General features: G+C 41.9%; 1 protein-coding gene across 2 annotated transcripts in view; it reads left to right on the forward strand.

Moving 5' to 3' along the window:
* Positions 1–27,895, forward strand: part of VWCE (von Willebrand factor C and EGF domains) — a 424,528-nt gene that overhangs the window by 261,258 nt on the left and 135,375 nt on the right. For both annotated transcript variants that reach the window (XM_069223762.1, XM_069223763.1), the window contains 6 exons: positions 8,312–8,446; positions 11,228–12,246; positions 18,477–18,567; positions 20,019–20,101; positions 23,927–24,014; positions 26,380–26,465. In XM_069223762.1, the coding sequence (XP_069079863.1) occupies positions 8,312–8,446; positions 11,228–12,246; positions 18,477–18,567; positions 20,019–20,101; positions 23,927–24,014; positions 26,380–26,465 (1,502 nt within the window). The remainder of the gene's footprint in view (positions 1–8,311; positions 8,447–11,227; positions 12,247–18,476; positions 18,568–20,018; positions 20,102–23,926; positions 24,015–26,379; positions 26,466–27,895) is intronic.

The raw sequence follows: 27,895 nt of genomic DNA on the forward strand, positions 1-27,895 counted from the left end.
ACTGTAGACATGGTCATTGCCTGGTCACAGAGACTTTGTATGTTGCTTCTTGGTGATTAGCATTGTTAGATAACATAAAACCCCACTGTGAATGTTAAGAGTGTTGTAGTGTGTGGTCTGTTGAATGTGACACGACATATCATGAAGGGCTGCTGTGGTCATGGTGATCGCCAACTATGTTGCGAATCTGTGATGTGTTGGATGTATGTAAGTTGATTTGTATGATATTTTCTGTTTGAAGTTTCTCTTTTTGTTACCACCTATGCATATCAATCATTGCTTTTGGTGGAAGGCGTTTTTCTTTGCCTTAACTGTAGATCATCTACATAGGCCAAACCCAACCAGAGAGGCAGCAAATAACTTTTTCTTACAACACAAGAGTTTTATCACAGTTGTCTCAGTGTAAGAAGATAATTACATGACCAGAAGCTACGCAACATTTTAAAATTCAGGAATACTTCCTTCTGCTGAAACACACCAAGAATCAAAGAGACCTTTCTTAAATTATGAGCTCAGGACAGGAAATAATATGAACTGCTTAACAGACTCACTCCTACCCACCACCCACATTGAAAAAGAATTACAAGGGGGCGTGGCCAAGTCAGCAATGGAGTCGGATGCGTAGTCCGGAGCTCCGATTGCTGTCCCTGGTTTGAAGGGCAAATATCCTGTTGAGGTGCTGTTCCGACCCCACGAAAGAGATCCAGGCCCCCCTGGGGATCGGGGGACTCAGCGAAACAAGAAGCGACAACCACGTGGTGGCGAAGACCTATAGAGAGCTCCCCCCTTTCCTGTCAAGCGGATCGGGAGACCTGGGAGGAATCAGAAGCACACCGACAGCCCAGGGACAGGGCAGTGAGTCTGGGAGCAGAGGGACGGAGTGGCCGCCATTGTCTTTTCCTCCTCCTTATGCCTCAGAGTGCGAGGAATGGGCCCCAGGGATCTGCGGGGGGAGGAAAAGACGACTAAGCAGTAGGACCACCAAAAAGCAGAAATAATTGAATGAACCTCTCCCCCCCTCCTGGAGACAATTTAAAAAGGGCATGCAGGGGGCCACACGGCCCGGTTAACAAAGACCCTGAGGACTCTGGAACGTTTCCGGGAGGGAAGCAAATCCAGAGGCAAGAAGAGACAGAATCAGGCACACCCAGAAACACAGAGAGGGGATGAGAGAACACCCAGAGCTCGGAGGCACTGGGGAGGAGATGGGACTGTCCTGATAAGGGAGATCACAAAACCCAGAGACAGAACGGCTCACCCGCCATATACCCCCATGCACAGCAATGAAAACAGAATAAACAGGTAAATACACTGCAACGGCTGTAAGGCCTCCAATTCCATCCTACACGTACATGGGCAGACTCGCACAGCTGTTCTATAGCAGTTCTGGGGACATATAAAAATATGCCTATACTACTAGTTAATGTATATCTACCCCCGCAAGGATGGATACTCCAAAAAATAGGTACAATACTCACAACAACACCACCAGCATCGATCTTATTGGGAGGCGATTCAAACATGGTGATGAATATGGAGTTGGACAAGGCTAGTATATCAAGGACAGGATGTCCCAATAGGGGGAAACTGGACGGCTTTACACAGGCGATGGGCTTATGTGATGCATGGAAGTTTCTACATGGGCAAGAAAAAGGGTACTCCTACTATTCAGCCATCAATGATATGCACTCTCGACTGGACTAATTTCTGACCAAGGCGGACATGCTGCTGTGAATTAAAATGATAGACTATCGGACTAGTGGAATTAGCGACCATGCCCCGCTACAGATGACTGTGTCTCTGGGCCCCCTTACACCAGGAAAAGAATGGCGCATGCAAACATGGCGATTACAAAACACGAAGGTGGTGGAGGACCTACAGCAAGTCACTCAGTGCTACTTCACTTCAGGGGAGATAATAGCGAGAGAAATAGGAGAAAGGTGGCACAGAGAGAAAAGACTGGTAACACTAGAAACTGAACTCATAGCATTGGAACAGAGATATGCAACACACCCGACACAAGATATTAAAAAACAGATGAATCAAACAAGAGAGGAATACAATATAGTAACTCAGGAGGAGGTATGTCAACAATACCTACTACAAAGCGAAAGGCTATATGAAGCTGGAAATAAAGCAGGTAAACTGTTGGCATGGTTGGGAAGGAAGGAACAAAGTGATTCCCACATAAGGGAAATTTGGACAGCTGAAGGGAAACTAATTAGGGACCCTAAGGAAATGAAGGACTTTTACAAATCCTGCATAATAATTCCAGAGGCAGAAATGGATAGCTTCCTAAACTATTGCCCCATGACATGTCTATCCCCGCAACAAACAGCGTATCTCGAGGAGGAGATCACTGAGGAAGAAATGTTGGCAGCATTGGGTCTACTACAGAAAGGGAAATTGTTGGGGCCTAATGGACTTCCCGTAGAGTTTTTTCAGAAACTCAGGAAAGGACAGATAACTCACCTGCTTGCTTCATTGCATCATGCTGTTGAAATTGGGGAACTTCTACCCGACATGAGAACAGCGACGATCATCCTACTACCCAAACAAACCCAGAGATAGAGGGGATTCTTACCGCCCAATGTCGTTATTAAACGTTGATGCCAAAATACTGGCGAATACGTTGGCAATCAGACGGAGCGGGGTGATGGTGACCCTGGTCCACCTGGACCAAATGGGGTTTATCCTGGGACACTCTACAGCCATAAATCTCCGAAGGCTCCATAATAATTTAGCCCTAATAACACACTTGACTAAAGGAAGAGCAATCCTCTCCTTAGATGCCAATAAAGTATTTGACTCGGTAGAGTGGAAATATATGTTTGGCATGATGGCTTAGATGCGATTTGGCCCCAGATTTAGGAAATGGGTAGAGCTACTATACAAAAGACCAACAGCAAAAATGAGGGTAAACGGATACACATCACAGGAATTTGACCTTCACAGAAGGACTAGGTGTCCACTATCGCTGACGTTATTTGCATTGGCGATCGAAGGGCTAGCTGACTGGATAAGGACAGATCCGTCGATAAGAGGATGGCCAACAAATAGTGATGAGGAGGATCAGTTTTCGCTCTACGCGGACGATATACTATTGTATCTCACTCAGACGCCATCCTCAATGGGTCGTCTGGGAGAAATTTTTCGAACATTCAGGAAGGTGTCAGGATTCAGTATAAACTGGGGTAAATCATTCCTGTTTCCCGTGGAGATATGGGAGATTGAAAAGCATACAATGTTACCAGTTAGAGTGGAATTGGAGAAATTCAAATACCTCGGAATTTGGATATCAGGCAAACCCCACCTACATTACACCACTAATCTCCAACCCCTACTGCAGAGATTCGAGATGGAGACTAGGCATTGGCAAACCCTACCGATCTCATTGATGGGAAGGGCAGCACTCTTTAAGATGGTAGCATTACCTCACTTCCTATATATTCTACACCATTCCCCATACCCAATTCCAGAAACATTCTTTCACCAGGCAGACTCCCTTCTACGAACACTACTATGGTCAGGGGGGCAACCCAGAATCAAACTGCGCACTTTACTAAGACCAAAATATGAGGGGGTATTGCCCTGCCAAATATCCGGAAATACTATGAGGCGACACAATTTAGCATAATAAACCGTTGGCCAACTTACTAAAGAGATGGGATGGGCCACACGTCTGACTCCTAAAACACCTTTATGGGAAGGGAACAGGCTACCCAAGATAAATTCCCTAAAGGGCTATAAAGGCTGGGATAACATTGGGATAACATATTTAGCTGACATATGGGACACAAACGGGGTGGCACCCTTCTCACATCTTCAAAATGAATACTAAATGTCAGATATACAATGGCTACAATAAGCCCGCCTTCAGGCAGCTCTGAAACACAGTATTCCCATAGAAGAAGAGACACAGGAACACGCCCTATTAGAAATGAGACTCTTAGAGGGGAGGATACAAAAGAAATTAATATCACAAACCCCTTTGTCTACTCTATGGGAACGATGAAAAAAGAGACTGTTAAGGTTTAGAAGAGGAGGACTGGGTGGAGGCTCTGATCTTTCCGGCAGAAGTGGATATTCCAGCATCCCTCAAACTAATACAAATTAAAATACTACACAGAGTATACTATACAAGATCTCTGCTCTTTAAGATAGGGAGAGCAGCAAACAACAAATGTCTACGGGGATGCGGGAGAGAGGAAACATGTTATCACACGCTGTGGACCTACCCCGGGGCTGTCAAGTTCTGGGAGGAAGTGAGGGGAACCCTGGAGCGTGTGACAGAGACTAGCATGGAAATGACGCCGGAGTCAGTGATACTGGGGGTATGGGGCCACACTGAACAAACAAGATATCAAAAATTACTGATTAACTTAGGATTGCAAAAAGGGACAAAGCTAGGAGATGGAGATCGGGAACAGCACCAAGCCACGATGAACGGAGAGAGGGTACGGATAGATGCCGCATACTGGAAAAAGAAATATACAGAGATAGAGACAATGAAAAAAATACGAGAAGATATGGGGGAACTGGGAAATGGGATAGCTCAATAGTGGAACCAACTGTGCTGTTAGAATGTGGGACAGTAGATGAGATGAAGCCACGACAACTCAAATGAGATGAAAGGGAGCTCGATAGACCAGAGAGGATGGGACAGCAAGTCACACAATATAAACACAATACAGGTCAGAGAAGAGGAATTCTCACTGCAAAATACTGACAAGGGGGTGGGGTGGAGAGAATTAAGGGGCTATTGTTAATCTGTGATCGTTATAGTTGATGTATTACGTCAGGAATACACAAAATGTTGTTACACTCGCTGATTATATATGAAAACAATTATAAAAAACATTTAAAAAAAAGAATTACAAATGCAAATTTTAAAGGAATATCTTGCCCATAACTATGCAGGAACCCACCATTGTACAGGAGCCTCCTGCCTTTTGGTCTACTGAGGGCTGATTGCAAAGAGAGCCTCCTCTTCTTGCTATGTATACAGTCTTGAACCATTTGATTTAAGACAGCTTTTGCTGGGAATTCAAATCTAATCTGTGACTGTCTTGACCCATATACTTTCAAGTGTATGATGGGATGAGATTACAGAGGTTTGTTTGGTTCTCACTCATACTACCATATGTTTATATTGAGTATCTTCAATCAAGGACATTAATAGTTAAAAAGGAATGGAGGAATGTCAATGCCGTTATGGTGTTAATAAAAGGACATGAATACCCCCAGCATTGTATACAGCTGTATCTTCTACTCTGAATACCTGACTGCATGCATATGTGGTATCCTGTCTCTTTTTACCCTGAGGTTGTGTTAATCTAAGTGTGTGCACAGAGACATAGGGCTTTCCTTGACCATGTGAGGTCCTGCATCTGTCCTGTGACATGGAGGGGCGCACCAAGCGTGCCCTCATTATGAAGAGAGGACTTCTGTTCCCGACCTGGGTTTAGTGCATAAAGCAGTGGTGGGAGCAGACTAAGGGGGTTATTCTAACTTTGGAGGAGGTGTTAATCCGTCCCAAAAGTGACGGAAAAGTGACGGATTTACCACCAGCCGTATTACGAGTCCATTATATCCTATGGAACTCGTAATACGGCCGGTGGTATATCCGTCACTTTACCGTCACTTTTGGGACGGATTAACACTCCTCCAAAGTTAGAATAACCCCCTATGTTTTGGATGGATTGATTGAGTGACTTTATGTTTTTATCTGTGTCCCTGAGAGTGGAGCCTACTGGCCTCACTTCCATAAAGTTCTGCTGTTATTTGTATGACCAGAACCATGTGCCACCACTCTGTGCGTATGTCGAATGTGTGTACATGCATTGTGCATTCAACATTTGTGTAGTAATAGGCTGCATGTGTGTGAGTTATTCTGAGTACTGAAGCCAATGAGATCCATTTTGGTTGCCCCTGACCTAGCATAGCACAAAATGGAGGGTGAGGACTGCTCTTCCAAGCAGAGAAAGTCACCTGAAGTCTATACTTCCTGCTAGAGGTAATAAGGAGCTGCCTGAAGTTGAAGTGTTTGGAAGCCTACCTGTCTGCTAGAAAGAAAAGGAGTCTGGCTGACCCTACTGCGGGAAAGACTGTCAGGGGGACAGAGACACATTATGTACCATGGGACTTAGAGACATCCAGAGAGCTGAGTACCTGAGAGAAAGCTAGTAGTGGCCTGCCTTTCAAAGGGTCTTCCTGGTCTCACCACTGGCCTCTGGCAAGGACCATTGCACGCTGCTGTATCTTTGGGTCAATCAGGGCTGCCTGTGCCCTGATTTGCGTTTTTGCCACACAGGGCTGCAAATTCCTTTGGCTCAATTGTGGCTGCATCTACCATCATTGTTTCACCTCATCAGGGCTGCAACTGCCTTTGATCTAATTGGCTCTTCCTCTTCCCTGATCATTTTTAGGCCAATCAGGCCACAACTTCCTTTGGCCCATTCAGGGTTACATTTGCTGTGATCATCATTTGGTGTGATGATCTGGGCTTCAACTGCCATTGGCCTGAGCTAGTCCACACCTTTCACGATCTTCACATCAGCCATGACCACGCTGCATCTACAGTTGTTTGCCCATCTGCACCCTTGACATCTTTACCGGCTATGGACACCACTGTAGTTGGGGCTTGGGCTACACCTGCAATAGAACTGCTGTATTGCAGGACTGCGCCATGAAGGAGTGCAGATCAATGCTACCATTGCGTGGTCTGCCTAGTGACCTGGGGATATCCTTGTTCACCATGGCCCCACTCACAGGAGCATGGGGTGCCACCAAAACTGCCTGAAAAGAGGTTGAAACAGACAATCACTCACCTGTTGCACAGTACAGGGGTACATTTTGAGGGCAATCATGAACTGCATGCACATTTGGCTATGGTAAAAAGATTGCACCTCAGCCTGACTCATACTTTACCTGATTATTAAGATGGGTAGGCAACCAGAGAAGAGTCACCCAGAAGAGACTTGCAACAGGGATCATTGGCTGTAGTGCCATTTATTGTCCATTCACATTACCCTTTAGTGGTTCCGCTAATGTTTGTATTGACTTATCATAGCTACATATTCTACTGTCTACTGATCCACATACAACTACAACATCTTTGTACTGGATATCAGTCTCATTCATACCACCCCTCACTTTTAGAGGAACCATCCGTTTCCTAGGAGGTCAAATACGTTTGCATCTCCCTCATTGATATTACCCTTTTTGGTTCAACTTGTCTGCTCATTTAATTTGTATTTTCCTTCCTAGATGGATTACTTGGACACCAAAAAATAGCTAGAACCATTACTGCAGGCACCTTTGCAAGAAGGCTACTTTATTTTTATGTGAACAGATCTTTTATGTCAATCTTGAAAAAAGTCAATTGTGACCTGTTGGGTGTTAATTTCTTCGTATGACATATTACCGTTTTGCCTGTACCACATTTTAGACCTGCTGTGGAAGAGTAAAAGGTTACTGTAAAATCTAGCTTAATCTGAAAATTGACTCTTGAAAACTACTTGAGTTATTGCTTGCTTACAGCTTTAAAATGTGTACTCCAACCATTTCCGTAAATAACACCTATTGTGAGCCTCACCCTTTTGGCTCCCACATATAATACTTTGGGTAACAGCGTGTTTTCTTAGTTTTTTTCAGCTCACCCTAAGATATTACATTTGTACATCAGACGTCTTTGCTTTGCTTTTCAAATAATCATGCACAACTTTTGAAAATATGCAATCAGTCGGGGTCATTGTTATTTTTGGATTGTGTATTATTTAGTACTGCTGTATTATGAAAAGTACTTTATTTTTCTTAGAAAATAAGCTGGACATTGAAATTATTGTGTCTGTTGGTTGATTGTGGAGTGCAGAGCTCAGACACTCCACTCTACCACCCTTTCCTGATGCCATTTATTTTTCTGATGCGGTAGCAGCAGTTATGATGGATTGCTACTTTAGGTCAGCAATTATATTTAGATTCTCTCTATTCTTCTACTGTGTTTACAAGTTCTAGCTATGCTTACGAAAATGACTTTTTGCATGAGGAGAGGGTACTAACTGTGACTTTTTTGGTGAGTACAAAGTCCTTTCTCCAGCCATGTTCCTGCTGGTCACATCTCTGAAACATTTTTGGGGGATTTTAGACAATAAAGGGTGTTTTACAGCTGTTCAGATTACCGGATGTTTGTGTGGAAACTATAAGTCACAACCAGGTTGAAAATACCTGACAAAAGGGGCTCTTTGCCCGTTTCATTTTTCTGCGGAATAAAAACTAACCCTACATACTGCTGGGTTTTCCTCTTCCCCAGATGTGGACGAGTGCTCCTTGTCTTTTGATCACACAACATCTCCATGCCGGCATTTGTGCACAAACACCTTCGGTAGCTACCGCTGCTCCTGCCACCAGGGATACCAGCTGGCATCAGATGGGCACTCCTGTGAAGGTATGTGAGTGCCTGCCATCTTTATGGTTGTAGACTTCCAGCATCTGCAGTTTGACAACCAGCTCTTTCTACTCATCCTGGTTGCAGCTGCACATCGGCATTCTTCTGTTGCTTCCTCCTTATTGGTACTGTGTTTGTGAACATGTAATAATAATAACAATAACCAATACTGATAATACTACTCATATTACTAATCCTACCACTAAAAATAGGTCAATATTGACAAAATGATTAATTTAAGCAATTGAAAAGGGGATAATAAGAGTAATATTGAAACAATTACAATAGTTATAACAAAATTATTATTAGCGATGACAATAGTATTACTAATGCTAATACTACTACACATAGATATTACTGTTACTACTTCTGCTATTGTAAATAATAATACACAAATACAACAAAAATAAGAATAACGTCACTTTTATGTCTAATTCTCAAGGCACTCGTGGCACTATTATTGCAGCTGTACAGCTCAGTTGTGCTCGCATTATTGACCTCGAAATACTCATTCGGCTAACTGAGATTAATATGTGTGTGGGTTTTTAGAGTAACATGTTGGGTTATCTATCGAGAATTGGCTTTGCGAAATAGGACTTTGCTAAGTAAACAATCATTGTGATTGTGTGAGAGGATGACAGACCTTTTCAGAAATGCGTAACAAAGACATCACACTCAAACTTTGTTTATTAGTAAATGCCTGCTTGAAAACAACCTCAATCCGTGGCACCAATGCATTGGTCAGCATGAAGGGGTTATTAGAACTCAGTAGAGATGGCCTTATCAGGAATTCACTGTCCTGATAATGGTGTCTATTTTTGCGAATCAGGGGATCCAAAGTCTTTTGTTTGTACCAGGATGCTTAGAAGCAATACGTTCAGAAAGTCCATTTGACAGCAAGGCATCCATTTTGGGTGGGCAAGCAAATACTATGAATACCACCCCATTCAACCAGTTTGGCCCTTTGTCAGCTATCCAACATCTGACTGAGATACTGGATTTGTTTTCCAGGATGTGGAAAGTGAGTACAAAGTTGGTGAGGGGAAGCAAAGATGGTGACAAGCAAAGATGCCCACTAAAGCCCAGATATACGAACCTGTCACAAAACGCAGCACAGTTCCCAAAGTTGCTATGCTGCATTGTATGACAAGCCGAGAGCAGGAAAGCACCATATGTGCAGAAATATGGCACTTTCTTGGCCTTTCCCCAGCGTTGGCACAGAATCATGTAGCCTAGCAAACACATACATCTCTGTACTATAGTGCAAAGGTGTCTGCATGAGTCTAGCATTAGTTTTGTATTGGAAGGATACCAAAATACCATGCTTAGATTAACTTGAAAACTTTTTAAACTTTAAAACTTTTCCTACTTTGCATATGTGATGTACTGTGCAGTACACACAAAGTGGAAAAAAGAGAAATTAAAAGCAATTATCCTTTTTAACAGCTGCCATCAAGTGGCATTCATTTTTGGTTCAAACCCCGTCTTCTGTTTTTGATAGCTAGGGTTTTGCATCAAAAACCATTGGTGGTTACTTAGGAACGACCATGTAGCACCCATGGAATTCCCATTTGACCCAGAGTAACACAAAGCAGTGCATTGCGCCGGTTCGCATTACTTTTCGTTGCAAACCAATGCAAATACCAATTTGCGTTGGTTAGTAAATCCTGAAAAGTATTTTGCGTCAAGTCTGTGTTATAAAAGTAATGCAAACCTGATGCAATTTGTAAATCTGGCCCTCCATATTTTCACTATCCCCAGAAGCTATGGTTACGTCCTCCCTATCCTAATGCAATACAGTAACAAGTAGTGTTGTTTACTTGAGTCAGCAGGCAAATATAGCCTGGCTCTAATTCACATACCAAACTGTGCCCTGCACAATTGTTGGTTGCAGCTCCATGACCTATTCAGGATTGTAGTATACATATATACATTGGTAATACTTTACTAAAGTCAGTAAAACTGCCAAAATTCTAAGGCAGTTTTGTATATTTCAAAATCGTATTCCTATTTGTTTATTTGTGATTTGTTAGTGACCGCTGGTCCGGGAGCTGCTTACACGCTGTCTGATTTGTACTGTGAACTTGTTCTAGGTTCGCTTTATATGCATTATTCTGACATCTAAAGGACAGTTGCAGAAACATTGCCTCCTTTTCTTGTTTTTTTCTCTTTTGGTGGTGACCAGTCAGATAACCCTCTTCAATATCGAATATAAGGACATAATGCCTCAGCAGGTGGGCACCCTCTTCAGATTCTTTTTTCCACTTTTCGGAAGCAGTATAGAGATCAGAAGGTCAACGGTCATCAACAGTAGAGAATGAAACCAGCGACAAACGTCAGAGAAAGATATTTGAATTCTAGATGAGTAAAGAGCCATGGGATTCTAGAGGTGGTAGGCTTTGAAAGGGCTTCATAGTCTTTGAAATAAAAAGGAGGAAGAGATAAGGTGTTAGGCAGATGGGCTGTCTGGCTCTAAAGCATGCTTAGAAGTGCAGGGTAGAAGCTGACCTCTTGGAAGTAGACAGGGGGTTTAGAAAAGTGTCTTGACTAAAGCAACATTGAGAGAGTCATTTATGATGGAGAATATGAAGTACTTTGAGTAGTTATTGTTCATCAACACCTCTTAATAGTTAGAGGTATACTTGACATGGCTGCCTGATTTAATTTTAGAGGAATGCTTCCTAAATATAGGAACAATGAGAGTGAAAATTAGTTTTTGCACATGACTATAGCCCTGGTGTTTGCTACATTAGTAACAAAGTTATTCTCATTTTTTTCTAGAACTGACTGATTTGGGGGCCACACTCTCTCTCATGTTCAGTTCACACAAGGATGCCTTGCCCACAACATTTCTGCCTCCTTACCCCCAAGCGTTTATGACTCTACCCCAAGTGACGCCAAGTTCCCCTCCTTCACAATACTTCTTCCCCTCTCCTGGAACTGTACAACCACCCCAGATAGCATCATTGCCAAAATCCCCCTCTCACTCTTCCCCTCTAACCTCCTCAGTTCCACTTACCTCCAAGTTCTCACTGCAAATAGCTACAGTCAGTACCCCAACACCAGTGGCACCAAAGACCAATCTGCCAGTGAGCCAATTTACTACCACACACTCACAAAGTGTGCACATAAATAAGTCTAACTTGTATCCATTCCTCTCTACTTCCTTTACGTCCATATCTGCGCCACCCACACCTTCAACAAAGTATATAAGTCTAACTCTTTCCACCACTGTCTTACCTCTGACACCTTTACCAGCAACATCTACAACCCAGTTTGCAACAACAACACATTCCACAGAGCCTTCATCTCCCACACATACAATCAAATCTCCATTGACACCTGTCAACACTGTGCACATTATGACCAACACTGGCCCTCTTTTGACAACTCTCATATCCACAGTCTCAACAACAACACATATAGTCCACACTCAGGCAGCACCATTCACTGCCACATCCTCAGTGGCAGTGCCTACAACCTATTCTACTGTGGCACCTTTCACGACCATGCCCTCACCTACAGCACCCACAACTATGACTCACTTGGCACCACTTAGTAACACAGTATATCCACCACTAGCACAGAAGGCCTCCAAAATCTCTCAAATTGCACTGAGTGGTGATTCATCACAGCCAACCTTTCTTCAACCTCCTCTTGACTCACCAATCAATCTTTTGAGTCCTGGAACACAACTGGACTCCTCAGCACCTCCTCCCACATCTTGTTTGCATCAAGAGGTACTACATGTAGATGGAAGCCTTTGGACTGAGGCTGGATGTTTACACTGTACCTGCCAGGTAGGTGGGTAATTCTTACGTCTATATTTACTTTTCTAAAACTGAGCTATGATTAAATTACTTTGATGTGTTGTATGCGTCATATAAGAGAATGGGTAACATAAAATATTTTCAAACAAAGATACTGGATTTCAAACAAATTCAGCTTATTTCTATGATCTGAATAAGATGAGGGTTGTAATGAGACACCAACAAAAATGAGTACATGTTCTGTCCACTGTCATCTCTGTTCTCCACAATCATTTAGAGAATGAGGAAATACAGTGATTTCCAGTGATTGAGGTGTAGCCAGCTCTGCGACTGGGAAAAAGTTTGCGTCAGACCTGATACTAGAGGAAATAACATCAGGGGGACTGCCAATTCAGGAAACTGCATCTATGCCATGGTGCTCATGAAAAAAACAGATCTTACATGCTCTCTTCACACAGAGAGGCAAGTTACAACACATGGAGAAAGTTAATTATGATGGCCCTAAGGATGAACTTCTGTTTTGGGGGTCTATCTTCAAGAATAAAATAGTGAGAACAAGTTTGACATGCTGGCTTGTCAATTGCAGTTTGAAATAATGGAGATGTACTACAGAGTGGTCACAATCTTGTGACCTAAATATTGAAACCCAAGATATTGAGGAGGTAACTGCACAGAGGGAGGCATGGATATACTGTTTTACTGTTTTATATGCTTTGTGTGTGAGTGTGTGTATGTGTATATATATATATATATATATATATATATATATGTTCAATGGCATGTGTAGCTGCAGATACACATGCTGTGCATATCCCGCCATCAAGTGTTGGGCTCAGAGTGTTACAAGTTGTTTTTCTTCGAAGTCTTTTCGAGTCACGAGATCGAGGGACTGCTCCCATTTCGGCTCCATTGATGTGAATCTGCAGCGTCTCATGCCACGAACAGATGTACACTGGGTAAGTGACATTTTCCATATATATATATATATATATATACATATATATATGTATATATATATATATATATATATATATATATATATATATATATATATATATATATATATATGTGTGTATTTATGTATAAAAAAACCTGGCAGTTGGTTAGTTAGACGCTAGGAGCTAGCGGTTTTTGTTATGACAATAACTTTTGCGTGGTATGACAAATCTTCACATAATTTCCTAAATTAGTACACCACTCACTTTAGCTGCGTCGTGAAAGTTTTGGGGTGATTCGTTAAGCAGGAGGCTGAGAAAGGGTGGGTCCTACAATGTGTTTTCTCCATGAAATATTTAGACTCGACTACAGCCCGATCCGCTGGATGGAATGACATCAGATTTGACAGAAACATAGCTCTTGATTCAGAAATAACCCTTTTTTTGATTTGGTGTAAATCCATTGAGTAGTTTTAGAGTTATTAATATAGGAAAACAAAATATAGCTATTTAAGGAGGTGAATCCTACACGGATTCAACGGTTCCCTTACTGATATCTGATTCAACGAGGAAGTGTTGGCAACTATTTTGGTACTCACACTAAGCTGAGTCTCAAACATAAAGTAAAAAACAGAAAAAGGGACAGGGTGGGAATGCCCTGACCCCCTATCCCTGGTGCTGGTTTCCCCCAAGGAGCTGACCAGAGCAAAAAAGCATTTTTTGAAGGTTTTTGCTGTGACATCACAGAGGATCTGCGGCAAAACTGAAAGAAAACAAAACCCAAGCATGGTATCCTGTGCTTGTTTAAAGATTAGCTGCTGGGTGGACCAGGTCCTGTGAGAATTGCATAAATGAAAAAATGTGTAGGGGGGTATAAGCTGCCCCCCTGCTCAGTCTGTGAGCTTTATTAAAATATTGGAGGTGGGCTTGCACCGCCATGGTCTCTTTAGAGCCCCAGGGAGCACCATCTCCTTGGGGCTTAATATGATAATTGGAGGGGGGCATACGGTTCCCCCTCCCCTGGCTGGGACGAGGCAGAGCTCAAATAATGAATTGTAGGGGGCTGTGTGGACCACTCTTAATGCTCCTGTAGGGCCCCTGGCGGCCACCAACTCCCCAGGTAAATAGAGTGAGAAAGGGGCTGTGAGGCACTCCTCCTGGAGCATATAAGCCCCGGGTAACCCCACCTTCCTGGGCCAGCCCATGCAAAGTCAGTAGTCTTCTAGTGCCATTAATGTCTGTGGATACCGCTATCCGCCAGGGCTGACTCCCTGCATGTGGGGAAAATGCCAGCTCCGGCTGGAGGTGGGAAGCTGGCAGGGACCGCAGGGGTTTTGAGGCTTCGACCATGGTCCCAAGGAGACTTTTGGCACTCCTTAGAGCAATATTCTTATGTAGTCACTGTAATGAGTGGGTTATTTCTTTTAATCTGCTGTTGAGGCCAGAGATCGTCGTTCTCACTTTTAACTACTACAAGTATGTAAAATGAGCTAGAAGCACCACCCGTTTGGCTCTGCCACATATGCTAGTGTTATGCAGCGTCTTCCCACATTGTTCCACGGTGATGGACATCTTACTAAAACGCCCCCGGAGCACATTTCCAGCTGGTTTTAGAAATGCATTTGTGATGCAGAGGAATATAAGCACATCTCCACCAAACGCAAGAAGCACTTATTGCATATAATTAAGTGGAAGTACCCTTGTTCTTTGGAGATTTAACTGTTTGTAGTCTAGTTGTCTTCTCTACATGAGGGTGCAAGTTATTGCATATTTTTGTATGAAGATGCTGGAGGAACAATCATATTGCCAAATTTACAGACATGCAATTTCACTGGAGACATTACCTCGTGGTCCATTACACAGCTGCCCTGTGGAATATAAACTATACATTTGTTCAATGATGTAGCACTTACTAATTAGGCAGTAGAAAGTAAATTGGGTAGACATTATGCACAAAACTGCACAAAACTGTGGCCTCTTCTTGGATAACTAAGCAAGCCAAGATGCATCCTGGCACCAGTGCTCAATTCACAGAAATTAAACCTTAATCCCTCCTAGCATACCTGGTGGGGGGGTTGGCCACAGACCTAGCTGCACACCGGGCCCTACTGTTAGCACCCTGCTAAAAAAACACAGCAATATTCACAGAAAAACAAAAAGTTGCAAAGACGTTATAATTAGGAATTAGAATTTAAAAATCCTTAGAAATTCACTTAAAAAGAAAGGTTAGAGGGACATTATAGTTAGATTCTGAACTTACACACACAAAACCATAGATATTCTGATGTTATAGTTAGAGTTATTCCAAGTAACTATAACATGTGCCTTAAGGTAACTATGACTTGCACCCTTACCTTGCACAGCTAATTACCTCACATATTACATAATTCATGACATCTTCTATGGCGTCATTGATATTATGACTGAAACATTTGCAAAACAAATTATTAATGAGAAAACTGTGCATGGCGGGCTAAATAACTCCAACTATAAAGGCTGAATTTCTATGATTTGTGCATGTAAATTCAGAATCTAGCTATAACGTCCTTCTAACCTTTGGTTTTTTCCAGTGAAAAAAAATATATATGTATGTGTGTGTGCACATATATATAAAGTTTCTTGAAGATTCATCAAACAGGACCGAAGTTATTAGCAAACAAACAAATGTTCCTTCTGTATAGGATATATATATATCTAAATGCTTGCTCTCGACTGTAAATTTTGCCAGCTCTCGCAAGAGTCTTGCTAGATCGTAACACTTTTTTAAAATAATTGTGCATATTACAGTCTATTCAAAAAGCACATACTCCTTTCAACTGTTCCCCAGAGAGTCTTGCAAGATTGTAACTTTTTTGGGGAAAATAGGAATTAACCATCTACTCATCACAATATTTATCTCTTAAACACTTCCTCTCAAAAACCATGACCACAATATGCTTTCTTACTAACAGAGTATAATGGGAACTTATCTATCTCTTTTTACTATTCACGATCTCATGAGAGTCCCCATACATCATAAAAATTAGTTAAAAACAATGGATATTTATTTTCTTTATAGTATTTATTCCTTACACACCTCCTCTCTAAACTGAGGGGACCAGCTTGCCACCATTTCATTTCAAACATTCCAACAACAAGCCAATTAGAGTGCTTGCTCTCGTGAAACTCGTGGCATCCTTTCACTCCCACAAGAGTTTAAAGCCTCACAGAAAAGATCTATTTTTGTTAACAGTTTTCAACAACTATAAACATTTTTGTTGTGTTTTCAAACATTTTTAATAGTTTTTGGTAATTATATTATTTTTAATAGGGTAGAACAAAAACATACAACATGAGATGTGAAACAAACACCAACAGCATCTCCTTAAAAAACAAAAGGAGGAACATTTACGAAAAAGTGTTCAGAAAAGAAACTACAGCTTAGGGGTCAATTGTACTATTGGGCAAGCTCATCCTGGGCAGATCTGCTTGTCTCTGAAGAAAAAATTTACTTCTTGCACAGGCAGCAAAATAGGTCTTGATTCAAAAAAGCAGGGATACTGTTTACCTGTACACTTATAACATGTGCAAGCACAGTATCTCCTGGAGCAAATGATGTTGAAGCCCCTGTAGTGTTGTCTAGCTCCGCAGCATGAGCCAACTCTGCCGGTACAAGCCTTAGCTGATGTATAGAACTCAGGTGTCTTCATATGCCTGTGGTACTCATGCTAAATTGTTTATTTCTGCTTCCCCAGCTAAACTCCTTGCTGCAAAGTTTACAGGTGACATACTTTGCACAAACCTTCTTGGAATCTGGCCTCATTTAACAAAATTGCCACACCAATGATTCATTAGGTGGCTCAGGTGTCTGGGGTGGGCCGGCTGTTCATCAGAATCGGATGAAGGCATCTGTCTCTTCCAAGCCATACAGGAAAGGAGAGTAAGCTAAATATGTCTACTCCTACCAAGTCCAGTGGTGAAATAAACCAACAAGGATGGAATTTACTTCTTCTAAATGAAGCAATTCATATGAACCAATCAGAATATTTCCTTAAGGTATGCTTCCTTTCCTGGGCATCTTGCAAGAGTGTCTCATGGGTGTCTTGCAAAACCGTAAAAATAATACTTCCTTTATGTCTTCTATAGTATTCAATTTATTTTTGTACCTTAAAGACTATGTGTAATGTTATATTTTGTTCAGAATTCTACAGTTCACGAAAGCCCAACAGAAAGTACAGCCCCTCAGAGTCCACGTAGGGGATTATGCATCCAGCTTTCGCAAGCGTCTTGTGAGAGCCATCACAAAATAGTGTTTTATTCACTACTCTATTATAGATTAGCAGTAAATAACAAATTAAATTACTTTAAAAAAAAAAACTAGAAATTCACTGAAAAAAAACAAAGTTTAAAGTAACGTTATAGTTACATGTAATAAAAGTATTTGTGTTCGTTTAAAAAAAACCTTAGTAATTCACAGAAAAAAACAAAGGTTCAAGTAACGCTATAGCTAGATAAATTTCTCAATGACAGCGTTAACGTTTTGAACAAAAAATACACAGAAAATAAGCAGTTATAGTTAGCAGCACTAACTATAACTTGCTCCCCCGCCTTGCACTGCTTATGACAGTGAATATGACATTACTCATGCGATGTCCTATGATATCATTTATGACATCACTGATGACATCTCAAATGACTGATGACAGCAACCAATCTTCGTTTTACAGCATATTGCTGTATGGCGAGGTGCTAGTTATAGTTACCTTAGGGCATGAGCTATAGTTACTTGAGATAATTAACTATATCAGTTGAATTTCAACGGTTTTGTATGCTTAAAATGTAAGTCTAACTGTAGCGTCCCTGTAACCTTTGTTTTTTTTTGTGACTATGTATAGGTACATATATATGGAGGTTCATATGTATGGCGTTTAGTGTAGAATATCAACACATACTTACCTGTCTATATTTTGGGTTTTAATATTCTGGTCATGATCATTTTCATACTGGTTATTCCTGTTTCAATAGTCAGAACCCCTACCCAAATTGTCATGATGGACCTGCTGCCTTGATGTTTTTTTTTCTGTGAGGGTATATTTGGATGTAAAAGCCAGACAATTTAAATTTCACAATACTCAAAATAACATCCATTTTGTCTTCATTGTGGAAAGTGGAACAATGATATAGCTTAGTTAGAACTTTGATGGTCACCTTTGGTGTTAAAATAATGACCTACATGCCATTTTTTTATTCAGATATTGTATTTACTACGTAGTTTCTCAGATTATAGTGTATTATCTTAGAGTGAACAGAGACAAACATATCTCTCTACTGAAATGTAATTTGCAGGCTGGCATTGTGTTGTGCGACAATGTGACCTGCAGTGTACCCTGCTCCCACCCTGTTCCAATGCCGGATGAATGCTGTCCCTCGTGTGAAGGTCAGTGTTACTCTTCTTATTTTTTGTTCCATAGCAGCATATCCACTATCACAATTCAATGTTTTTAATTTTCAGGCACATCGGAGTTATTTATAATATGTATTATTTTGTTTATTCAGGTTACTATATCGCATTGGTTTCAATAAGGCATTTCTTTCAACACAGGAAATTGAATTCTTGACTAACAATTATGACAGTAGTATGCGGAGGCAGGTTGGGCATATTGGTGGTGTTTGTGCATAAATCAGTTCAAATGAATTTGCAGTGATTGGCGCATGATGCCTAATAGTTGATTGAGGGGGTGTATAAAGAGGTGTATACCAAATTGTTTTTGAGATGATTGTTGGCCTGACATGTATACTGTATGTGAAAGAGAGATCTAGAGGTGAGGGTCACACAGGTCAAAAGTATCTTGTAGTTTTGTAGTGTAGTAGTTTTGTCTAGGCTTGATTACTGCAATGCCTTTTATTTAGGCATTAACCAGAGACCGTTAAACACGCTTCAGATGCTACAGAAAACAGCTTGTCCTTTGATCAAGAAAATTCACAAATGTAAGGCCTTATCTGCTGCTTTGGTGGAGCTCCATTTGCTCCTTGTCAGAAAAAGGATTGTCTTTAAAGCATTATGGCCAGCTCATAAAACACTACACGGAGTGGGACCACAATATTTTAAGAGTACATTTCAGTGGTACTCACCTAAAAGGAGATTGCGATCTGCCAACGCCAGATCTGTGATTGTCTCAAGGATAAAGAAGATGACTTGGGGCGGTTGTAGTTTTGTACATTCCGCAGGTAAATTGTGGAATGATCTATCTTTTTCTTTGAAATGCCAGGATAATTTTCTTTTTTTTCGCAAGTTACGAAAAACCTGGTTATTTTTGGCTCCCCTTTCAGCTATTTAAGCTGGTTCGAGGTTGAAGGTCTTAGTATTAAGCTGGCTCCAAGACGCCCTTTGGGTATTTGTGCTATAGAAATTTTACAATCAAATCAAATTAAATCAAAGAGAGCTTCAGTCAGTGCTTTGACATAGCTAATATCAATAAGATGGCGTTTCTAGTTTAGTGGTGTTTGCAGCATGTGGTCATTTTATTTGAAACTTTTTCTGTTTTATTGTGTGGATGTCTTGGTCAGTGGTGTATTTTGTCTACGATGTGCCTAGCTAGTATAACTAGCAACGTTGTGATATTGTCAAAGCATCTTGGTCAGCTATGAGACTGGAAGCTGCAAGTTGGATTAGGTGTAGAACATGAAGCTCAGATGCCCATAATAACCAGTAGGTGAAGAGGAAAATGCTATGTAAGAGCTATCCCAGTTGCTGTTACGGTTAGGTCATCTGTATCTGGAGACGTATTGAGGCCATAGATGTGCTTCATACAAGTCAGTATATAGTTTAGGTCCCACTTTTAGCATCAATGTGAGATTTTTCTTGTTCATCCCTTGCCTCTCTTACAGGCTGTTTGTTTGAAGGCATTGAAAGAACCGAAGGGGATGTTTTTCCACCCACTGTTGATGACTGTATAGTCTGCATCTGCATTGTAAGTACCTGTGAGTTTACTCCTGCTTTACAATTCTGAAAAAATGGGCAATTTGGAGAGCCCCTTTAAAATATGATTAATGCACTTAATTTTTAGAAGGGATGAAAAAAGTGAATTCATACAAAATGAGCTGTTTACTTCTCAAAATCAGTAGTGGTCACCTTACAAGGGTTAGCAAAGAAGGATACTGAGTCTGGGAGCTCAACCCCTCATCCTGCGTTTCAAGGTCTTTAAGAGTAGGAATCAAAAGCAAAGAGGAAATACTTAAAAAAAGAAGGGCACATTAGAGCAAAGCAGGAGATTGGATATCTTCCCATATGCAGATTAAGAGATAGTACCAGCAAGGATGGGATATCTTTGACCAAGGACTTCTGGGTATTACAGAGTAAGGTAATCTCAGGTGACAGTCCTAATGGTAAGGAAATTATGGGAGATCTCATGAAAGAAGAAGGCAGGATATTTTAGGGGAGTCGATGGCTTAGAACATCTCAGGGAATTAGAAAGATGATGGGATTGGACAGGAGAAACCAGACCTCTATGTAGCATCTCAGGTGAAGTAGAGGATCATCTTGAGTCAGAGAAACAAAGGCAATAGTATCAGACAAGTTAAAGGGAAACAATTCACTCTGCATATGGGAAGACACTCAGCAGATGGGAAGCCACTCAAAAAAATATCTCAGGGCAATGGAAGCTTTGGAGAGTCTTGAGATGGTCAGAATGTTTTAGTCATTTGAAAAGAGATGAGAACTCAAGGCTTGGAATCTTCAAAAATGATTTGTCTGTCAAATTGTTGTTGTCAGGGGTAGAAACTACTAATACAATGTAATCAAGTAAGAAAGACTGTTGGGCAGCAACATACAAAGGCCAAGTGATGTGATTTCCACTACCTCTGCCACTTGGTGTATTTTGGACCACCATACTATTTTATTCTGCCACCATACTATTTTTTTCTGCTTCAAGGCCTAGGAATAACAGTAATAACATACCTATTTTACAAGAGTGAAAGAAAGGCATGTAATGGCCTCTGGTAGTCCCTCTATTTGACCATCAGTGTTTCCACAGAGGCACACCAAATACTTTTGTGGATTTTCTTAATTGGTAGTGGTGGTAATGTGAGTGAAGAGTGAAGAGGGCTAGCTTAACACATCAGGTATAGACCACAAAACTCTTTACACATTTTACCAAGAACAACCACTCTCTAAATGATTGATTTCAAATCTGTCATTAGAGGTATCACTTCAACTCACACTGAGTGGCTGTCGATCCAGAAACCAAGTGTTTGGGGCATGTGTAGCTGTAGATAAACATGCTGTGCATACTCTTGCCATGTAGTGTTGGGCTCTGATGTGTGTGAGTTGTTTTAATTCAAATAAGTCTTTTTGAGTCCTGAGGTACTGTGACTTCGCTTTCTGCTGGTAATGCGCATGGGCATTGGCTTCATTGTTAGATTGTTTTTTCTCCGCCATCAGGTTCAGACATGTTCTTTTGACCTCTGGTTCTACCTGCCTTGTGGGTTGAAGAAACAGTGCATCTTCGTCGGATTCTAGCATTTAAGTTGTCTCTCCTTTGCTTCTATGGTCAACTACATTTCCTTACTGGGCCTGGCCACTTCAGGCCTCCTGCCATTCCTCAACTTTGGAGAATGCGCTCACAATGGAAAGGACTTCATTTCGATACTGCCCAAAGTGTCAAGCAAAGTGCCCCAGACATCCCAACATCAGGTTTGCAACCTTTGTCTGTCCCCAGACTATCAGGTGGGCTCTTACTCAGCCTTCACAAAATAAAAAGACACTTCAATACTGTCGGGATTACTGCCTTATGTCAGCATCCATGGTACACTGACATTCAGGATGACACACTGGACCTGTTCTGAGGAGAGGATAGCAAGGCCAAGCAAGAGCTGCAGGCTTCCAGGGCAGAGATTAAACATTTGGAGCTGCAATATGACTCTGCGTCTGATGTCGACAAGCCTCCACCCACCCAGTGTCCTTCTATCAAGACAGTCGCAGTAAGTAGAGCTGTCCCGCCTCTCCCAACACAATTTGGAATCTGAGCATCATTAATGAGAGCGTCAAGCATCAAGCTCACAGGTCAGCCATGAGGCCTCCAATCTGCCACTGCCACGCAGCCATGGCACTGAGATACTGAGTTGGACCTGATGGGAGTACACCTCTTGAAGTTTGGCTCCAAGATACGCCCTGAGCACCATCCTACATCACCTCCGAGGATCAGGAGCAACCTATCTTCCAGTGGCTACAAGATGAACTCAATGCCAGGCAGCAGCAAATTAATATTCAGCTTGGAACTAGGCGAAAATTGCCTAAACTTGTTTCTCAGGCCATAGACTCCCTCCTTTCATAGAGGACATTGACTTTTGAAGAGACCATTTCTTCACCTTTGGATATAACACCTTGACACTATGATAAGAGCACATCATTGCACATCATTGCCACCACCACCTCCACCTCGTATTTGATCCCCACCTTCCCGGCCCTCTTCACCACACCAATGCCCAGTCTCCCCACTACTACCAGTGGACCCTCCACCAGAGTTTTCTCAGGGTTCCCCTGCTTCAGGGTTTAAGGGTGGGGGGGATAGCCAAAGATCTCCCCTTGACCCTTTTGATGCACCTTATGACACTCAACCACATGATGATCCATGGTATGATTATACTATGGATCTTCCAGGCGACAGATCTGGACCTGTATCCTGCTAAATCTTCCCCTCCAGATGATACAACTGTGTATCACGTGGTACTGTTATCCATAAAGTCGAGATTCATATGCAGCCTGATGAGGATGACTTCCACACAAAAGTCCATGCACTTCTTTATGATGCCTCAGAGGATTCTGAAGTCAGCCACTCACATTTCCAAGGAGCCGATTAAGGTGCCTGTCATCATACCAAGGGTGGACAAGAATTTTGAAGCTCCCTCCTCTGACTCTCCTTACATCAGGAGACAACTGCCACCTGTTTTTTAAGTAGCTGTCTTTCGCGCACTTTTCCAAGTTTCTGCAACATCCTCAGGTTAGCCACCGCTTCCGGGAGGTCTGCTTTACAGACTATCTACAGCTTCACATGCCATGAACAGAAAATTATATTTACCCTGTGAGCATCTGCACATGGTAGGTACACATGTGCCCACCCTCCTTTCCGGATGCCTTAAGGTGTTGCAAACTTTCTTAACTTTCAACCTTAATCTTTCCTGTGCATGGTCATCTTTTATGTGTTGCTATGCTCCATCTACATTCTCACCCTTTGTGCGGGAAAAAAACAATCTAACAATGGAGAAAAAACCCATGTGCATTACCAGCAATAGCTGGAGTCCCTGCACCTCGTGACTTTAAAATACTTTTTTGAAGAAAAACAACTTGCACACATCTGAGCCCAACACTAGATTGTAGGAGTATGCACAGCATGTGTATCTACAGCACTACATGCCACAAGCAGATGCTTGCAGGGTAAGTAACATTTTCCTTTTTTATGTAGTCACCCAAGTTGACCTTTTCAAATTATAGATGAGAAATATTGTGTTCCACTTTTGAGCTACTCTACTTCTAACTTCCCTCACTCTTCCTGGCCATGTGTGGTTTCTGAAAAGTCCTGATGACAAAAGTGTCATATAGAACATTCAGAATATGGTATTCTGAGACCATGTTCTTATGAATCCTTAACTCAGAATACCATAGACATTTAGATCTGTACAAAGACTTTCTGAATGTTCATATGGTCCCCTGTATATCTGAATTGGGTCAAAAACATGTGGCTAGTTTAACACACATTTAAATGAAGGTCACTCTGAGCCCTTCTGATTTGTTCCCACAGGCTGGAAATGTGACATGCATCAACCCAGACTGCCCTGACATCACATGCCAAAACCCTGTCATGTCAGATTGCTGCCTTCGCTGCCCAGGTTGGTGACTCCAGTCTTTTATTTGGATGACAAATATGAAGCTATTGAGTTTAAGTGTAAGACGCATCTTGACATCTAGGGGTGATGATCATGCGCGTACAAGTACCATTACCCTTGTGAGCCCATATTTGTGGACATGCTGCTTATTTGTGTGCTGTGGTGAAAGAGATTGATGTTTTGTGCAATGTGAGGGTTCTTTCCTAGGAGAACATTTTTCAACCACAAACAAGTAGAAGTTCAATCATATCACTGTTATGTTTTTTTTCAGAATACAGGGCCAGATGTAGCAAGGTCCAAATTTGCGATTCGGAAATTGCGAGTTGGTGCGACTCGCAATATCCGAATCGCAAATTTGGATGCAGAACGGAGTCTCAGACACCGTCTGCGACTCGCTATGGGGTCGCAAAGACCCGCCTCATAAATATTAATGAGGTGGGTCGCATTTTGCGACCCCATAGCGAGTCCCTGCACTCACAGGGATGGTGGCCTGCTGAAGTCAGCAGACCTCCATGTCTGTGACTGCTTTTTCAATAAAGCAGTTTTTTTTTTAATTTTGCAGCCCGTTTTCCTTAAAGGAAAACGAGTTGCAAAATAAAAAAAATAACGAAACCATTTGGTTTAGTTTTTCCAGTGTAGGCAGTGGTCCATTGGACCACTGCCTGCTCTGAAAAAACCTTTTTGCCCACATTCACAAAGGGGAAGGGGTCCCATGAGGGACCCCTTCCCTTTTGCGAATGAGTTACCACCAGTGTGACACTGGTGGTAACTGCGAATTGCTTTGCGACTGCATTCGCGGTCACAAAGCAATTCTGCATTGCGATGCGAGTCGCAAATAGGAAGGGAACACCCCTTCCTATTTGCGAGTCGCATTCACAATTTGCAAGTCGGTACCAACTCGCAAATTGTGAATGTGCATCGCAGAAGGCTGTTTGCATGGCGCAAACTGCGATTTTCGCAGTTTGCACCATGCAAACGACTTCCTACATCTGGCCCTTAATCCCCTTCAAGAAAGGTGTTCTTTTAAAATAGCTTTTCAGACCCACAATTATTCACACTTAGAGATTCTTCCCAATGCTTTGCCAAAAAGCTCATGATCTATGGTGGCACGAGCAAAGGGATCCCCAGGTTAGCCACCCCAATGTTGAATAAACAGACCACACATACCATGGCTTTCTCAGGTAATGAGACTCCTACCTGTATTTCTGTTATCTGTGATGAAAGAGATAAAGGGCCAGATGTATCAAAGGGTTTTACCCATTCTGTGTCTATGGGAAAATGCGTTGGTACATATGGCCCAAAGCACCTACCCAGGATCAGCCTCAAGAATGTATGAGGCAACGCGTCCCTAAACAGCACCTAAACACAAATGAAAAATAAATAGAAATGCAATGAATAGTCTGGTCGGGCCTAGTTAGTTAAATGCAGAATAATGCAGTTTTGCCAAGCTTAGAAGTTTTGTTTTTGTGAAGAATATACATAATGTTTAACACACATTTTATTACACCAAAATCCACTTCGTCACCCCAGCAGTCTGATAGAAAATTCCAGATCAGATAACAGAGATCCCTTCTCTCTTTACGTTCAAATGACACTTGAAAGAACACTAGCTAACTAAACGCTTGGGTGTAAAAAAAAACTTGATAGCTCCCTGAAGTTCTCTTAATGCCTTCTTACCTCCTTACAACCTATAAGATCATCAGAAGACATATGAAACTTTAATCATTCTTTTTTAAGATGCTATAATGTTTTTGTTTTATGTAGTCTTATAAATGCATGTGAGGATAATGCTATTGCACGTGTTTCATCACACTCATTGTGCAGCACTTTGACTTTGTAAGTCTGTATAAAAACCTCAAAATAAATAAATTAAAAAAATAAATTATGTGTCAGAAACATTGTCTCTCTGTAGTTGATACTGTGATCATTTCTCTGTGAATATATGCCATATGTGTCCATGAAATGGATGGGATATCTGTATTTCGGAGACATTTCTATCTTGATGGGTTTATATGAACTATTTTCCTATAAAGCCAATCTTTACAGCTCCTTGTCTTTCCTTACTGACCTGACAGTGGGAGGGGGCACTCAATGTTTCACTTACTCGAATATTGACTTTAATGAGGCCAATCACAGAATTTTAGTTTTGGTGTGCACTTGATTTCCACCTTATGAGAAGTGTTAGGCATGTTTGATCCAGCAATCATGTAACATAGCTTTGATGAGCAGTGGAACTCTTGCCTCAGAGTGTGCTTATGATGTCTTTGACCTGGGTTCTTAATTGCTGTTCTTATTTGGTCACCTGACGATCTTTGTTCCATGGGCAGTTCATTATATATGTTTCCTTTTTTTTTTTTTTTTTTTACAGCTGAATGCTTTTTCCATGGTGAGACATTTCCCCATGGTGCAGAATTCAGCAGGGATGGGGATAAGTGCTCCTCCTGTATATGCCGGGTAAGTCTTATAATTGTTTACATTATGAGTAGCTATCATGGCTCGTCACAAAGAGTAATTATCCTGACCCAATATGCACCTTTTACATTACCCAGTTTATTTCACTTTGTTAAATAGCCCATCACTATTTTCTCCATCCAATCTTTATACACCTTTTTCCCTTTCACCATTATCCATTTATGTTTCTGTCACCTTCCTTTCCCTCATTCTACTTTCAATGACTCTCTCGTTTTATGAATATAGAAATTAATTAAAGTCGGACTGTTTAATTAAGTCTCCAAGGGGCATATTTATACTCTGTTTGCGCCGAATGTGCGTCAAAATTTTTGACGCACATTCGGCGCAAACCCTGCCCCATATTTATACTTTGACATCCGACGCAGCGGGCGTCAAAGTTCCATCATGTGTGCCATTTTTTGGAAGGGGGAACCTGCCTTGCGTTAATTATATGCAAGGTCGGCGTTCCCTTCCAAAAAATGACTTTAAGGCCTGTGCGCCTTATTTATACTGTGATGTCATTTTTGATGCACAGGAGGGGGCAGGCCTTAAAAAACGGCACCCAGCCTGATGGGCGCCGTTTTTTAACGCCTGGGTCAGGGCAGGCGTTAAGGTACCTGTGGGCTCAGAAGGAGCCCAGAGGTGCCCTCCCATGCCCCCAGGGACACCCCCTGCCACCCTTGCCCACCTCAGGAGGACACCCAAGGATGGAGCGACCCATCCCAGGGAAGTTGAGGTAAGTTCAGGTAAGTCTTTTTTCGTATTTGTTTTGTGGCATAGGGGGGCCTGATTTGTGCCCCCCTACATGCCACTATGCCCAATGACCATGCCCAGGGGACAGAAGGCCCCTGTGCATGGCCATTGGGCAAGGGGGCATGACTCCTGTCTTTGCTAAGACAGGAGTCATTTCAATGGGGGTTGGGCGTCAAAAAAAATGGCGTAAATCGGGTTGAGGCCAAAATTTTGCCTCAGACCTGACTTGCCCCATTTTTTGACGCCCAAGCTTCATTTTCCCCTACGCCGGCGCTGCCTGGTGTGAGTCATTTTTTTTTACGCATACCAGTCCGCAGCGCCGGCTAACGTCATTCAATAAATAAGGCGCACGCATGGCGCTTTGGAATGGTGATAGCCGGCGTTAAAATTTTTGACGCACAACTGCGTTGGCGCAGTTGTGCGTCAAAAAGTATAAATATGGGCCATTGTATTTCCAGGGAATGTAGTTAAGTAAACGCAACAGGATCTCAGACCTGTCACCTATTGAGCACTACTAAGGTAGTGTCTGTCACAGCAGTTTTTTTCATGAAAGCCCAAACATTTCTGAAAATTGCCTATGCTTCCACCAATTCAAATGATGATTGTTACAAGCTTCTACCATCTCTGAGGCCATCCTATGCATCCACCACTGCAATATTCTATTCCTAGCATCCACCACA

Source organism: Pleurodeles waltl, chromosome 3_1 (assembly GCF_031143425.1).
Source record: "Pleurodeles waltl isolate 20211129_DDA chromosome 3_1, aPleWal1.hap1.20221129, whole genome shotgun sequence".
Taxonomy (NCBI): Eukaryota; Metazoa; Chordata; class Amphibia; order Caudata; family Salamandridae; genus Pleurodeles; species Pleurodeles waltl.